At 39.7% G+C, this 16,293-nt stretch overlaps 1 protein-coding gene across 14 annotated transcripts in view; it reads right to left on the bottom strand.

The window, feature by feature from the left end:
* Window positions 1-48: 48 nt before the first annotated feature.
* The window catches only part of LOC105388446 (CUGBP Elav-like family member 1), a 262,076-nt gene continuing 245,831 nt past the window's right edge, over window positions 49-16,293 (bottom strand). For 7 of the 14 annotated variants that reach the window (XM_048624510.1, XM_048624511.1, XM_048624508.1 and 4 more), the window contains 7 exons: window positions 8,680-8,858; window positions 7,734-8,007; window positions 7,123-7,317; window positions 6,127-6,153; window positions 4,380-4,502; window positions 3,745-3,819; window positions 49-3,288 (listed from right to left, as the gene is read on the bottom strand). In XM_048624510.1, the coding sequence (XP_048480467.1) occupies window positions 3,017-3,288; window positions 3,745-3,819; window positions 4,380-4,502; window positions 6,127-6,153; window positions 7,123-7,317; window positions 7,734-8,007; window positions 8,680-8,858 (1,145 nt within the window). In that variant the 3' untranslated portion in view covers window positions 49-3,016. The remainder of the gene's footprint in view (window positions 3,289-3,744; window positions 3,820-4,379; window positions 4,503-6,126; window positions 6,154-7,122; window positions 7,318-7,733; window positions 8,008-8,679; window positions 8,859-16,293) is intronic. The other 7 variants (XM_038119473.2, XM_038119477.2, XM_038119479.2 and 4 more) reach the window with 4 other exon arrangements.

Below are 16,293 nucleotides of genomic sequence, written 5' to 3'. Positions count from 1 at the left end.
TAATATTTCTCTATGGAATTATGGGAAGCGTTAAAAGAAAACACGTAATTTTAACTTGACATTTATTTACATTCATATCAACAAAATGGGTGTCGTATAAAACGATTTTTGACGATTTTTACAGCAATTTATGGGTTTTTATAAATAAGGTGCCTCAAATATTTTGGTAGACTAAAGTAATACGTTTTAGAGCTCATGGTACTACCGTGAGTCGCAGGTGCGTTCCATTCCATGCAATTACGACAAACATTTGTATAGAAATACACCTAATTTGGAAATAAATCGAATGGTATAAAATCTGTAATTTTGTGCGTGAATGGGAACGCACCCTCCGCAATGATCCGTCCAAGCATTGCTTAATTTGAATTGCCGTAATTTATCGACGGTATTCACAGAAAATATTTAAGAACACACGTCTATAAACCACACGATTTCTACAAGTTTAGGTACCCCTTATCACATAGCGGTAAGGGTGTAAATTGGCAACTGTATCAAATACCACAGTTGACAGGTACAATCAGGTAGAAAAATATCGTATGCATACTAAGCAGATAATCTACTTTCGCATGCAACACTTTCGTTTCACACAAACATCGCTTCGGCGTATAATAGCGAGATCAAAACGTAACAACGATTACATAGGAATAGCTCGAGGTATGTCCAATGAAGCACTCTTGCAACGAATAACCTGATACTAGGTGGTAATGTAATGAAGATCAGTCGTAGGGCGAATGTGTGACATGACATAGCCTCTACAGTATGCCCAGCATAAGGCGCAAGACGCGTTCGACAAGGCGTAACAAAAGTGTTTCGTCGCATTCGCTTGCTACGTCTTGTCGTACCTGTCTTGCGCTCCATGCTAGGTATGCAGGTCTCGCATCAGACCATAGCGAAGCCGCCATAAACAAGAGAACACCGATACACGCGGACTAAAGCAAACTTCTCTCTGATAAATAAATATGTGGCCGCTACGTAACGCCCATCCTGTCTTTTATAAAGCATTAAAATGTAAAATTTGTTCCTTACACGGTTGGGTCAAAGGTTAACATTAGCCTAATATAAAAAAGGCACACGTACTCAAACCACGAATTTTGTCAGCAAAACGAGACACCGATAGGTATCTCATGTTTTAAACAGTATTCGTGAATCTAAAATACCTGTGCCCGAAAAAACTTATGTAAATACAGTAGTTGACAATCGCTTTCATGAAAATTAAAATTAAAGTACAATTTATTTAATCACCTCTCCCTTAATTTTAGTTATTAATCATCTAATAACAAGGTCATTTTGTTTTCGAACAGTAAAAAAAACTACCATTGCTTTGTTGACTGAATTTCAGACATACTTAACGGTCGAACTTATCACGTCTAGTGGTTGTCTGACGATTTCAGCGAATTATGCAACATGTTATATTCATTACGCGTTTAGGTAGAATTGGCAGTTAGCTGAAATCGCCATTCATAAAAATATTGTCTTTTTTCACGGACACCAATGATGACTAAATACTTTAACTGAAATATACAATCCTTTAAATTAAAATTACTCAACTAATTTAAATTAAGTTACGACATCTACATACATCAGTTCTTTTAAGATGATGTTAAAACTTTATAATGGCTGGAAAAGCTTGTAACGATACCAAGTCGTTCAGTTCATTTAATATATTGTTTTTATTCTCAATTAGGTTTGATCATTGAACAGTTGTGAATCTTGTCATCTCTTTCACATTTGACTACTTGATAGAAATAAATAACATGTAAGTATTAAAACTAGGGACCGTTACAAAGCCATCCTCTACTCCCGATATGTGTTGGCACCAGTCACAAAACACAGAAAGACTGCACAATATGACTATGTATACTTTTCTTACACAAAATAGTGGCTTCACTCAATAGTTCAACATTTAACCCATTCTCGAACTACTCGTAGGTACAAGCAGCTCTTATCGACATTTATTTATGAAACTTAACACTCTAAACTTATTTTTTTTTAGAAGTGTCAATAGAAAAATAATCAGCAGCGCGTGCGCGCGCGCAGGCGACGCAAATGTACAAGATGGTGGTAAAATATGAAAAATGCCAAACTTACGTGCGAAAAGAGTCAATATAAATTAATTACTTATCTAAAACTTAGGTATCTAACGAAATTTTTTGACTAAAGGGCCAGTGTTTTCGATGTGTCTAAAGTGGAACCACATAAACGTTACAAAGTAGGTATAAAACACACAGAGGTATTGCTACAGTATTAAAATATAGATAAATTTTAACACTTCGGTCCACAGAGGTTGGGTTATACACAAAAGGGCTAGCCCTGGACTTCTTTCACAAACAATTAAGTACTTTATTTAGTCCTATCGACAACGATTGCCAGAAACATAAATACACTGATCACGTGAGATCGCTTTGTAATTCTAAAATATTATACTAAATTATTGGAAATTAAGTTCGTTAACTAACAATGGCCACATCGTTGATAATATAATAAACTATTTAGATGGTAACACAATACAAAATGAAAGAACAAGCTATAACAATTAAATAACAAAGAAAAATAAGTCCTTCTAATTATACTATTTGCGAATACTTAGATAAATGTATACTTATAAACTTTGGATGATAAACGAAACCTTACAGGAACTGGTTGATGCATGCGATATCTATAAGTTCACGAAAGAAACATTTCATTCAGCATTACCTACCTACTCGCCGGCACACACTGAGCGGACCAATGGTCTCTGCACGCACTCTATTTATGCTTAAACTGACTAAAACTTATTTTAAGAATCAATAAAGAAATAAACATGATTTGGGGAATACTTTGGAAACGATAAATCCTTTGACACAAACCTTAACCTTAATCTTATTAGTTAACAACTGTGCACGTGGACTCCCGTCGCTTACAAACTACGCATCAGTTCAGTGCACCGGACACATCACAACAAACGTTCAATCAATCAGCAGTATACAACCTCTTTGCAGTGTTTTTTTTTTAATTTTCACTAGGAACGGTTTTGGAATTAGTACGGTCTCGATAGTTCTTTCGATCGCTTCAATTGAACTTTGAGTCTCTTTGTACCTATTTGAAAGCCGTTCATGGCTTGTATGGCCGCTTGGGCCGAGGCCGCGTTGTCGTACGACACGAAGCCGAAGCACTTGGAGAGGTTGGTCTGCTTGTCTATGAACACCTTGGCCGAGATCACGTGGCCGAAGGGCAGGAACGTGGACGCCAGGTCCGTGTCGGTGAACTCCTGCGGCAGGTGGTAGATGAACAGGTTCCCTCCCTCCGGTCCTGAGAGGAAAATGAAATTATGAGTACGAGTTCTGGCATATTGAGCCTGAGTTTCAAAACGCTTCTCCATGAGACTGACAAGAGAAAAGGGAACTGATGGGCAGTTTTAAAGCATTGCCGTTTTATTGCTGAGTTTAGAATGTCAGCCGGTCTCATAGATGAAGAAAGCATTTCGCAAACCGAAGCTATAGTTATGATATAGGATTCCCGCACTGGGGCGCAGACTCTGCCTCACCACGCTGGTCCAGTGCAAATTGATAATAAACGATACGACACTTAATCGACGTATCCACGTAATGCAAAAAGTTTTAGCAATCGTCAGAACAAAAGTTAGCGATAAATATTCGTGTAACAATGCAGCATGCAAGTATGTACAAATACAGTTTGGGTATTTCAAGGGGGCAGATAAATGGTACAAAATAATAAATAAATTGAATTAGTATTGTCATTTTCTACCTTCATCAATGGCAACTCGCACGGGGCCAGCGCGGGACGGTGATAGGAAAAAGTAGAGGGGATGCCACTGATCGTCTGTGGGAGAACACCTGGCGCTGATGATGACGGTTCGGTTGCGGGGAAACTGAAATACTCGCGGGAAACAGGCGAAACTAATAAGCTGGCAACACCAGCGTTTTGGGTGTAACCAATCGGAAAGCTGGGAGACTTTGTTTCGTCAGCTGGCCAGCAAAGTTTTTTTTTTAAATATTTTTACCTTCGAATATTTCAGTTTCTTTCAGTTATTCACAATTGTATGTTTATTGACGACACACATATTACAACAAAATGATATGAATATTTACAACGCAACACATTACACATGAAAACAATATATACAGTTCCAAAATCTTAAAAAATGAAACCTAAAACATGAATGTGATTATTATTTATTAATTTGTGCCACACCCACAACATTAACTTATGTCAATCTATCATTAACCCCATAACCACACCTAAGAATTCAGCATCAAAAGTTATCACTAGGACCTTCTAAAATATACCGAACTACCCAGAAACCATAGTGACAATTTCAGTGCATCAGAAAAATAATGTCATGAAAAAAAATACCAAATAGATAGTCTATGGCATATTACCTTCGACCTGCTTGCCGGCGGCGGCGGCCGCGGCGGACCCCAGCACGGAGCCGAGGGGCGCCGCCGCGAAGGCCCCCCCAAACTGAGCCGCGTACGCCGACCCCAGGGGCTCCGCTGTCGACCCTGGAAGCATGCAGGTTGAATATCAAAAGAGGTTGGGGAAACCGTAAAAAGGAGGAGATTGATTTTTTCTAGCTAAGGTTTCTGGAGAATCTATGGTTTTAAATAAGGGTCCTTATTAGGACCCTCGGACTCGGATTTTCAGTTAGTAGATACGATGGTTAGTGTTGTAGGCACCTAGCAAGACTTGAAATTTTGAAACTTTCAGGTGTCGCAAACAGTGAAATTCGATTATTGGAACTTACATTTTTCACATTGAAATGAGACTGGTGTTTTATTATCGACAGTATTGAAAAGTAAAATATACACCTTTTCATAAACAAATAAGTTACTAAACCATTTAAAATGTAGTAGGTAAATAACAATATTCAAGCACTATTCAAGTAAGAAAGTAAATCATAATCACGCTCTCTTGCATACTTCTAGATTTATGTACATTTCCAAGCGCATTACAACTACCATTTATTTAAATGCTAATGAATCAGGAATCTAAAGAAACAAAACATTCGCCTGTTTGAACAGCGAAAGATAGCATCGCATTAAAATAATGGGCAGCCACACGAAAACAAACCTTACTGACATTTTAGCTTACATTAGCTACTGAGGTAATTTTTCAGGCGTCTTCAAAAAAATAGACCGTCATATTTACAACGATTTTTTGAGTGTTATTGGGGTTATTTTCGTGTGTATTAACAGAACAATAAATAAGAAATACTAATTCAAATATTCATGACCACCTTTTAGCATTTTCAAGAAAAACTCACGAATAACATCAAATTAATAGTATAACTTAACGTGAAGATATTTTAGTATTTTCATGCAACATGCCCGTATGTTAGATAACGAAAACGTTTGTCGCAATTATTTATTTATGGGTCGTTGTTATAAAAACTCAGTAAAAATATGCTGCTAAATAAGTACATAATATGACACAGGATATTCAATAACCACAGATCATCTGGGTAATTGCTATAGTTGTGTGTCAGATTATGCTAAAATGTACGGTAGTTATGATTTGCTTACGGAGATACAATGTTTTAAATAAAATCAATATAATTTTGTAGGATATTCCTTTTAAATCGATAACAATTTTGTACTAAATGATTGCGACAATACTAGATAGTATTTGTATTTAATTAACAAACGAAAAATATTGGTAGAAACAGAGCAAAACATGTCAATCGGAATTAGAATCAACAACAAAAATGAAAACAGCCATTCAATCATCCGACGAGACGAACGGAGTCATGTATCAACAACAAATGGAATACCTCAAAACAAACAAGCAAACATCATGGAGTAAAAAATCAAATATTGACACAACAGCAGCCAATTGTATTAATGAAACACGTCTGAGTTACAGGCAATTTCTCTGTGCGATGCCGTATTGTTTTAACCTCCAAATCAAAAACAAACTTTATGAATAAATATTAGTCAGGGCTTTTGTTACAAAACCAATCTACAAGCCGATGGTATCGCCAGTGACGGCGTCGGCGTAAATGGCAATCACACTAAAGAAAATATTAATTGAAAACGCAACATTTAGTTTTTATTCATAAATAAATCCAAGCCAACAGAGATGGAACGGGAACCACACAACATACGGCCGTATCAAGCAGATCTTTACCTGTGACGTTTGTCTTCCCGAGAAGACCTGGAGTGTGAAAAATGTCATTACATAACTGTATTAACTGCTCGGTAGGGAAAACTAAATGGTTTTTTAAAGTCGATACCTGAAATAGGAAAGTTCTGGACAAAGGATCATTATGGCTTTTCAGCAAGCTCTGTGCTGGGCTGCTTCCTCATTACGTATTTCGACAGGACTCGCAATTAAAGTTGAATTGAGCTCAATTGTCAGCGGAGGCAAAACTTCGGAAGTGTGGATTAAAACAATTAAGAACTTGCATTTTTATAAAGCTCACCTAATCTGGGAAGTTATAAGTAAATTTATAAACTGCATGTTTTTAGTAGGAATTTAATGTTATTTAAGTTACAGGTAGGCTTAAATAAATAAATAATAAATAAATCTGGGAAGTTTAAATTTTAAATTTTGTGAACGGAGCAAGAGCTTGGCGGAGTTTAGTGTAAATTATCTGTACATTATATTCAATTAATAAAACAAAACACTGCTATTATGCTTTAATAACAGTGTAGATTGGAAGCAATTTGTGCCGAGGGTCGTAATCGGGCTTGGCGATGTAGCTCAATATAGGTTATAGTAGTTATATACGTATGAATGTACAGTTATTTCACCCAAATCTATAAGAAACAACGACCGATCGACCTTTCGAGTATTTAACTCGAAAGATAGATTTACCAATGAATTATATTTCTCAGCTCCATGAGGTAGGTAGGTATATTTGAACCTAAACATTTTTAATTGTTCCTTCATCATTATCATACAGCATACAGCGTGCACTGCTGGACATAGGCTCTCCTTTTCTGCCACAAGCGGCTACTCGCCTAAAGTGGACATTCCGGCACTATATTGGTAAGTACTGAAGAACTCATCTAGCCCAACAGTTCTATGGCAGCCTCAATAATCACATTCAGACCGGCATAACCAGTACAAATTTTCTCAACCTATCCCTTAAAAACATCTAAACGCCAAAAAGCTACTTACAAAGTTGCGGCGCCGCGGGCTGCGGCGCGGCGGCGGGCGGCGCGATGCTGGTCTGCGTGACGACGGGCGGCTGCGACATGGCGGCCAGGGCGGCCAGGTTCTGCACCGACACCGGCGCCAGCAGCCCGCCCAGCTGCTCCGACCCGCCCCCCGTCAGCCCTGCGCCATTGAAAGCGATATCTTGGTAGTTTACACCTAGCGGACGGAAATGGGTGAGTTAACAAGCGGAACGAAAAATAAAGTGCGAACGTAAAAGGTGTAAGCGTAGTGTAGGTAAAATGCAAATTAAAAATAAGTTAATCTAGTTGGATGCTAACAATTCTTATAAATAAAATACGTAGATTATAATAAAATTAAAACCAACATTTAATATTTCTATGTAGCCTCTACAGTGTCCCACTGATGGGCAAAGACCAAATGAAATACATACTCGTAACATTAAACATGATCCCAGTTCAAAAACCAGAATCCTTCCAGAAACCTGATTTACTCACTCCTATTTTCACCTCCACCTATAACACACCATCCTTCATTGGAAGGAGATCCGTGCCCCAGCAGTGGTGACGTACGTACGTAGTTGACTACAACACACCGTCCACACCAACCCTTACCTTGCAACAGCGTGGACCCCTGTCCCTGCAGCAACTGCTGCTGCAACCCCACCGCTTGCAAGCCCTGGAGCTGCTGCAGCAGTTGCAGCTGCGTCGCCGGCGACAGGGCGGCCTCCGACGCCAGGTACGCCGTGGGCGGCATCGGCGTCGTCAGCCCCCACAGGTTGGCCTGCATGGCTTGCAGCTTCTTCTGCTCCTTCTCCTTTTGCGTGTCCGCGAACTTGACGACAAGAGGCGCTGAACAGCCCTCCATAGTTTGGCTGTGGTGGAGCGCCTGGAAATTGAGGGAAATGTGGTTTGTAGTTGTCTAAGTATCGATGGGAATAAATGTACTAAGTTGGGGTGTCTATATGTGTTTTCTTGTGGTTGTGACGTTCTTGACGTTCTCAACGGCTTGTCTTCAGTTGCATACTGCAGTTTATTGATATGCAAAGGAGGTTGTTTTCTGTAACTTACTCATCTACTATAGCAATATAGGTAGTTTACCTACATACTCGTACTACTGACATTGGCCAAGTTTGTTTCTATGTAATTTTAACACAGTGGGCACTTACTAAGTTTACGATCCTTTGTATAGAAAAATGGTGTGCAATATTTTAACAAATTGCAATGAATGAATCTTTACGAGCGTCGTATTAAAATGCAGTGTTTGCAAACGTGCATCTCTGCTGCATCCAGATGTAGCAGCAATCTCACAATCTGGCGATGCCAGGCGTTGATATTATAATTTTTATAAGTCAACATTCTAATGAAAGTTCAAAAATATTGTTTAAATTTTTCATAATGTTTTTAACGAATTGTCTACTATAAACCTACTCACAAAAACTTATCCTTGGTAGCGACATAGACATCCGAAGCAGTAAACAAAAGCTTTTCAGGGGCGAATAGTTCGCACAAAACACAAGCAGACAGATAAGGGGTTAACAAGGTTTGTTCCACAAATTACCTTAATCGCGGCGATGGCTGCTTGTTTAGAGACGAAGGTGACGAACGCACACCCCTTGCTCTGCCCTTGAGCGTCCCGCAACACGGTACACTCCTCTATAGCCCCGTGCCCGGCGAAAAGCGCCCTTACGTCGTTCTCGCAGAGTTTCTTATTCAGCATGCCGACGAACAGCTTGCGTTCTGAAACAAAAGACGCCACTAATGAGCCAAAGCACAAAAAAACCTCGCTTAGAAAATTGAAACGGCTTTTCCAAGGTAACGCAGTAAAGTTACCGGCAGACACAACTTGATAACAGGCTACGGTTAAATAGATTTTTACATCACGTATAACTTTTTCAGCCGTAATCTGATTTAAAAAATCTGCTTAGCAACAGGGGCTGCCTACAGTTTCTATGCAATATTCAAAGCGTGCGGCTTCTTGGACATCCATAAAGCGTGCATTGTTCATGGACACCGCTGTCAGGCCGCGTGTTGATCCTGAAATATGTAGTCCGCGAACTCGAGTAGCGGGCTAAGTGCGAATTTACGACTCGCCAGCCGCGCTCCCAGTCATAAACCATTTCGCCGTCATGCATACGAATTTTCGACGATTTTAAACTTGCCTGCCGGCGTTAATATTTAAGAAAATGCGGTGCTTGTATGTATAACCCCGAGGTAGATTGACGCCAGAGAGAGCCCCGCAGATATTACACCTTTAAATGTGGGTTGAAAATATGGTATTGTAGAAGAATGACATTACAAACGGCGCGAGGGTGGGTCGGCGCCCGCATGCCGCATAAAGTACAGTATTACGCGTGAAAATACAAACATGTTCCAATTCCCCGGGGCTGGCTGGTGAAATTGAAAAGGTACGGCCGTCTGTTGCAAATATTTCATGCCCGCGAAATCAGCACGACTCGCGGGGAGATTAGCATGAAAATGGCGCGGGGAGCGATCCGCCAGGGCTGCCAACTGCTACCCGCTAAATAAATCCTCGGGTAAGTGATTGCAGACATTTGTATGTACAAATTAAGGATAGTTACGTTTCAGCACTTGGTGTTCATCATTATACCCATGCAGGTAGTTTATGATGAAAACTTCAAGGATCAATTCAATATATCCCACCAAGATTTACGGAATAGAACAGAAACATTAAATATAGGGAGTTCGTCAGTCCCTGCACTGGCAACCCGACAGCCGCGGGAGGGTTGCCACGCTCTGGCAAGATACCTGACAATTCCCTAATTTTCTTGCTTTGCTTTGTGCCTGAGTGGAATGCTAAACGAAATCAACGCATCCAGTTTATTCCACATGAGAAACTCGCTTAAATTCCACGGAAACGCGCATTATAAGATCTACAAGTTAGAATACGTTCACAAGTATTAATTGCACTTAAAATCTAGCTTTGTTCCGCTGTAATTGCTGTACTCCATTATGTTAATCCTAGGTAACGACCGAAGCGATACTAATTACAATCTTTAACGAGTGAGTCTTCTCGTTTAAAACTTGGATGTTGTAATCAGTTTAAACGGGCAGGTAATCGTGCACAAACACAAATAACGTTTTAAGTACGTCGTCGACTGTTATAGCGCCATTTTAACAATTTGCATAGCCCAAGGCTACACCGAAAAGATCGGGAATAGAATACTTAGGAATAAATTAGAGTGAAACCTTTTTGGTCTATCAAATGTAGTGTTTTTTCAAACATAATTCCATTTTCGAATTAAAAAAAAGTAAAAAATAAAAGAGTATTGACCATTTGAATTTGACAAGTCGGTGTAAAAAATGGAGCTTACGCGGGAACATTTCCGTGCAATAATTTTTCACAACTTTCGTCGAGGTTTATCTCAAGAACAATGTCTCGCCGAGCTTGTTTCTATTTATAAACTTGAAGCACCAAGTAAAACGACTACATATCGTTGGTATTCTGAGTTTCGCCGTGGACGTTCCTCTCTTACCACAGTCCCTTCTACTGGTCGGCCAAAAACAGCGGTAACACAAGATAACATCGATGCTGTACGCCAGTTAATAAAAGAAGATAGACATGTGACATACGAGCAGATTCGGGCTTCTCTCAGCATTGGTATGACAGCCATTCAAACCATTTTACATGAAGAACTGGGTGTCAAGAAGTTAGTTTCGCGCTGGGTGCCCCACCGTTTGACCGAGGAACAAAAGTCGGCTCGTGTTAATTGGTGTCGATCTGCTCTGCAACGGTTCAATGGAGGCAGTTCAAATGCTGTCTACAATATCGTCTCTGGTGATGAATCGTGGATTTATTCATATGAGCCCGAAAGAAAACATCAATCGGCAGTTTGGGTCTTCGAAGGTGAGGTCAAGCCAACAAAAGTTATTCGCTCACGCAGCGTGTCGAAAAAAATGGTCGCTTCGTTTGTATCGAAAACTGGCCATGTGGCTACGATTCCATTACAAGAACAAAGGACGGTTACTGCTGATTGGTACACAACAGTTTGTTTGCCGGAAGTCGTAAGAGAACTTCGTAAAACTAACCCGAATCGTCGTATAATCCTTCACCACGATAATGCAAGCTCTCATACCGCTCGCAAAACAAGAACGTTTTTAAATATGGAAAACGTGGAGTTGATGGACCATCCTCCGTATAGCCCTGATCTGAGCCCCAATGATTATTTTACATTCCCAAGAATTAAAGATATGCTACGTGGTCAACGGTTTAGCGGCCCAGAAGAGGCGGTCGAAGCTTACAAATCAGCTGTTTTGACAGTATCCACTTCAGACTGGAATTACTGTTTCAATGATTGGTTTAATCGAATGAAAAAGTGCATTGAATGTCACGGAGACTACTTTGAAAAACAATAAAAGTAAATAATATTATGATATCTTTGTACTTTTTTCTATTCCCGATCATTTCGGTATCGCCCTCGTAGCTGAGATGAGAACTGGGGACGCGAGGATCGCGGGTACGCGAGTCCATAGAACACGTAGGAATCACTTAAGTCTAAGGTCACGCAGACAATACAATATTATTAGCTCGCCGTGAGTGAAGCTCCACGGTGGCAGCTATTTGTTCTGCAGCGGCAATGGCGAGATCGTTTAGAATAATAAATAGTACCTACGGTATTGTTTCCCGAAGCCGTCAGAGATATTGTAGTGAACAGTATTGTTGTGCGAGAACAATATTGGATGTCTTCGGCAATCGATACCAGACTCAATTCAATAGCTCCTTTGCCGTGCTATAAAGGAATATACCGTGACACGATTTTTCATTGAATGCTCCTGTACGACATGGCACAACTTACTCGCAAGGCTTATTTGATGGTTCAAAGTTATGCACAGATTTATTTTGAGGGTTATTCAATAAAATATCGAACAAGTTACGAAGTCAACTCCATTCAACGTGAATTTGCTCATGTAGTGTGGTGCCGTGTGCTCAATAGAACTTTGTAGTTAACTTGCTAAATGTTTACGACCTTAATTAATAGACTATAACCACGTTTCTAAATCCAATTAGCACCGAGTTGGTGATATGTATTAAATTAACTAATGACTGGGCTTATTAAAAATCAATTCAATCGCTACTTGCTGGGTATATGTATGTATGTACCTATGTGAATTTGATATAAAATTTTATGCGCATTATCGGAATACTTTCCGGTTGTATTGTTCGCATGAAATTCTCGTCGTTTTTACATGGAAATTCTCCAATGGAGCGGGGGACCTGAAAATTCCTTGCAAAATGATAAAATTTCCCAGCAGAGGAATGTGCCTGCTAGTGAGCGTCCGAGCGGCGGCGCCGATGGCCGAGCCACAGCCCCCGGCCCCCGCCCCCGGGCCCCCGCGGCGCCCCCGGCCTCGGCCGCGCCTGCCTCTGCGTTTGACGACACTTTATTAAGTGCGCAAAGCTTCAAGTCGATCCGACACAGCCGCGGGACACACTCGCCGATTTTATTTCAATCCGTCGGAACAAAATAGAACTCGAAACGAAAGGAATGAACGATTCAATTATTTGAGACACCCGTGTGAGCGTTCTAGTTCTAGCCTAGTCGGGGCGCGGGGGCTCCGCAATATCTGAACCGGCAAATGGTATACGTGATGGTGCGAACATTTCGAGTGTGCATACAAAAATAAGGTGGGAACGGGAACAAATGCTAATAGAGTAGGAAGTGTTTTCAGAGTCCTCATTTACACACGGATCGCTCAGTAAAATTGAATAAATTTGAATTCAGAACCCGCGGTCCCCTGTCGACGCAGTTTTGTAGAGAAGGGGTGAAAGCACGCGAGCATTCCAGGAAAATAAACGCCTATAAAAATAAGCCAACTTCAGTTAAATATATAATGTTGAACGCTCATATAAAAACAAAAATCCCACACACTGTGAAGACCTGATCATACCTGAAAGTGGTCCATAGTCAGCAAGGCCCAAGAGGAAGTCGTGGCCAAAGCTTAAAGTGCTGGCCATCGACAGAGAATAATGGATGGAAACGCTAGCCCAGATGGTGTCAGCCCCAGACTCCTCGGAGGAGTAGCGGGAATGAATAATAAGAAGATATAAAAACAACCCATAATAATATCAAAATGACTTGATTGATGGGTCCGTATCTTTCATATAGCCGGATGTCTTGGCCTTTAATTGGGAGAGTCTAATAACATCTCCCGGGTGGCATCGCAGTGGTCACGCACCCCAAAGATTAAACTGAATTTGGGGACAATTTAGTATCCTAATAGATTTTTTTTTTCATAGAAAAGAAACCTATATATAAATTCAAAAACCGCGTCGTCGAAAATGTAACTAACAAAATTTAATTCACATAAAGCTCATAGCTTTCACTATTAGAAACTTTTAACGGCCATCCGCGCAAATGAAAACTGGCACCCGTGCCGTCTAATGGCGACAGTTTTGACGCCATCGTTTTTGCTGCAGCACTGCGAATTATGCAGGCTATATCGCACTGTTCCGTAAATATCACTACTATACTGGTAATAAATGGTTACTGAAAATGACACTACCATCACCGACGTGTCGAGAGTATACACAAGATGCAGAAGGTATTTAGATTGGTCAATATCAGACATATTTCCGTATTCCCCGCATTGAACATCTCAGTGGAAAACGTAGCCTTATAAAAACGCATAGTATACGATACGCGATATACCTGCTACATAGCAACTGAATTAACGACCTAGCATCATCGCATCCACACCGGAAACCTTTACTGCTGCCAAAAACCTAGAAACATTAAACAAATAACCCAGTAAACCCACAATCAGGCTCAGATGTAATGGTGAATGTAACTTAAAATACACAACCAAAATCGCTTAAAGTGGCCGTTATCTATGAACAATGGCGGGGCACTTGGCGTGAAATCAAATTAACTGGACGACCATTCGCGCCATTTGTGCCACGCCGAACATCACTAGCCAGTAGTACCCCAGATGTATACGACCGACACAAATGAAAATAAACCCTAGTAGAGGACACTGCACTTTAGAAAACAGAGCCGTTATTATTAGCAAATGATAATTGGAAATAAGGTTTTGTTTTGTTTGTCACGCCACGTTCATGGGCCACACACATTGCTCTACTGTCTACATCGAGCGAGAACTCGGCTCTCTATAGCTGTTGCATGTTAATATTCAATTTAGTTACACTTTTGTTGATTTAAGTTTCCCTCTATTTTTATTTTTCGTGCGGCACAGATACCGGGGCGCTATTAAAGGTTACATAAAATATTTGTCAAAGGGTTTATGTTTATTATCTTTACCTTAATGACATAGATATAGGTATCTTATAGTATATGTCAGCACGTATTTGCTTGGTATATAAATTAAAATATCATCCGCGTTTGAAGTTTCCGGAGAGGCTGAGAATCCCCCCCCCCCGCGCTGAAACTGAACTGAAAATCCTTACACAGACTTTATGAGACACTTTCGCTTCAGAGTAAATAATTCCCTCGAATCCAACGTAAAAGCATTTAAGTTCATAAAATATTAAGAGAAATAGAGTGCGTACCTAAACCTTTTAAGTTCTTACGAGATAAATCGGTTGTGAGATTTGCATTGAAAATTCTGTTTGCCATTGACAAGGTAGGTTTAGAACAAAAGTTATTCAGAAACCTCTGAGTCGCCCTCTTTCACGGCTTACTATATTCTGCAACACCTGTTTATATAGTAAGTAAGCATAATGATATTTTATCGTTAGTTTCTTGATGATATGATGGTAAGTAAATAAATGAATAACCAAATCTAAGATACCAAAATATTGCCAAAAATTTCGTAGCCGTGGCCGTAGCAAGGCCTACGCCGCGCCGTAGCCACGTAGGCACGGGTCGTAGCATCGTTTTTAATAAATTAAGTAAACAAGTTTTTTTAATGTCCTTCTTAATCTGTAAAAATTAACCTGCACTTTTTACTTTGTACATAAGCTTATTTTTTAGTAGAAAGTAACTAATACTACTGAAACATATTCTTACACAGTACAATGTATCTCAAGTCTCAACCATCCATCAAAGAAGGTATACCTAGACAATTCCATCCAAGACATAACTAAACCCCGTAATGCCCAGTCCACCTCTCCACAAACCCTCGCACCTCTCAGGTGGCGATTAATACCGACACAAGTGGATCGAGTGTTGCCAGCACAAACACGTCTAATACCCCAATGAAAGACTCAATGTTTTGTGGCTAAATCCGATAATGCTCGGAATAATGTACAGAATCGCTCGCGAACACGGCGGATTAGAATATAAGCCGTGTAACGATTGAATGTACGTGTGTCGTGTGTTTGATTGTAGTCGGTTCTCTTACGTATTGGTACGGCGAATTGTAGATATTTATCTATTGTTGGAAGGAGATTAACATTATCAGTATTTCTTTGTTAGGTAGACGTTAGCTATGTGATTGTACTTATATCTTTTCGATAGGAAACTCTTATAATATTTTAAATATTCAGCATTAATTTTAATGGGTTATTGGTATTCTCGTACAGTAAAATAAAGTTTAAAGAACTTGGCACGTTTCAAGAAAGCCATTAGTTCAATAGCCTGCGAGGTGGCAACTTGTCGTATCCATTACTTTTAAAAATCTTGGCAGTAAAGTTAGACTTACCTACATTTAAAATGTACATTTACGATGATAATAATTTGTAATGAACGAAATAAATATTGAACATGAGACTCTTTTAAAATTCCACTTGCAGGCAAGTTTTCGATTGATGTAGTAATCAAATACTTATTGAGAGAAATCTGATACAACGTAAGTTCGGGGAAATACGAGTAATAGAATTTATATTTACAAAGTTTATTAAATGTGTCAATTGGATACACCAGAATAACTTCAACATACAGACATAATTAATTTGCGAGTAACTTCGTACTAATTACCTCTGTGGTCTCCCTCACTCCAGTTATGTTCCATTCAGGTGTAATTATAATATACCAATTAGTGACAAGAATAGTACACCTTGTTACATAACGATGGCTAGATGTAGCGTTGACGCCACCGAATTTCGATACTGATAAGTAATTATTGTAGTTGTGTAGGTATCTACGGATGAGAACTTAACAGTATACGAAAAAGATAAGAAAAACAAAGCATGCCTTTGGTTTACTGTCAAAAATTCCTGTACGTTACCAACAAAGTTTGTATCTTATGAAAAAAT

The sequence above is a fragment of the Plutella xylostella genome, chromosome 12 (genome assembly GCF_932276165.1).
Source record: "Plutella xylostella chromosome 12, ilPluXylo3.1, whole genome shotgun sequence".
NCBI classification, from domain to species: domain Eukaryota; kingdom Metazoa; phylum Arthropoda; class Insecta; order Lepidoptera; family Plutellidae; genus Plutella; species Plutella xylostella.
Note: the sequence above shows the minus strand (reverse complement) of the source record. Positions and strands in the feature narration are given on the sequence as shown.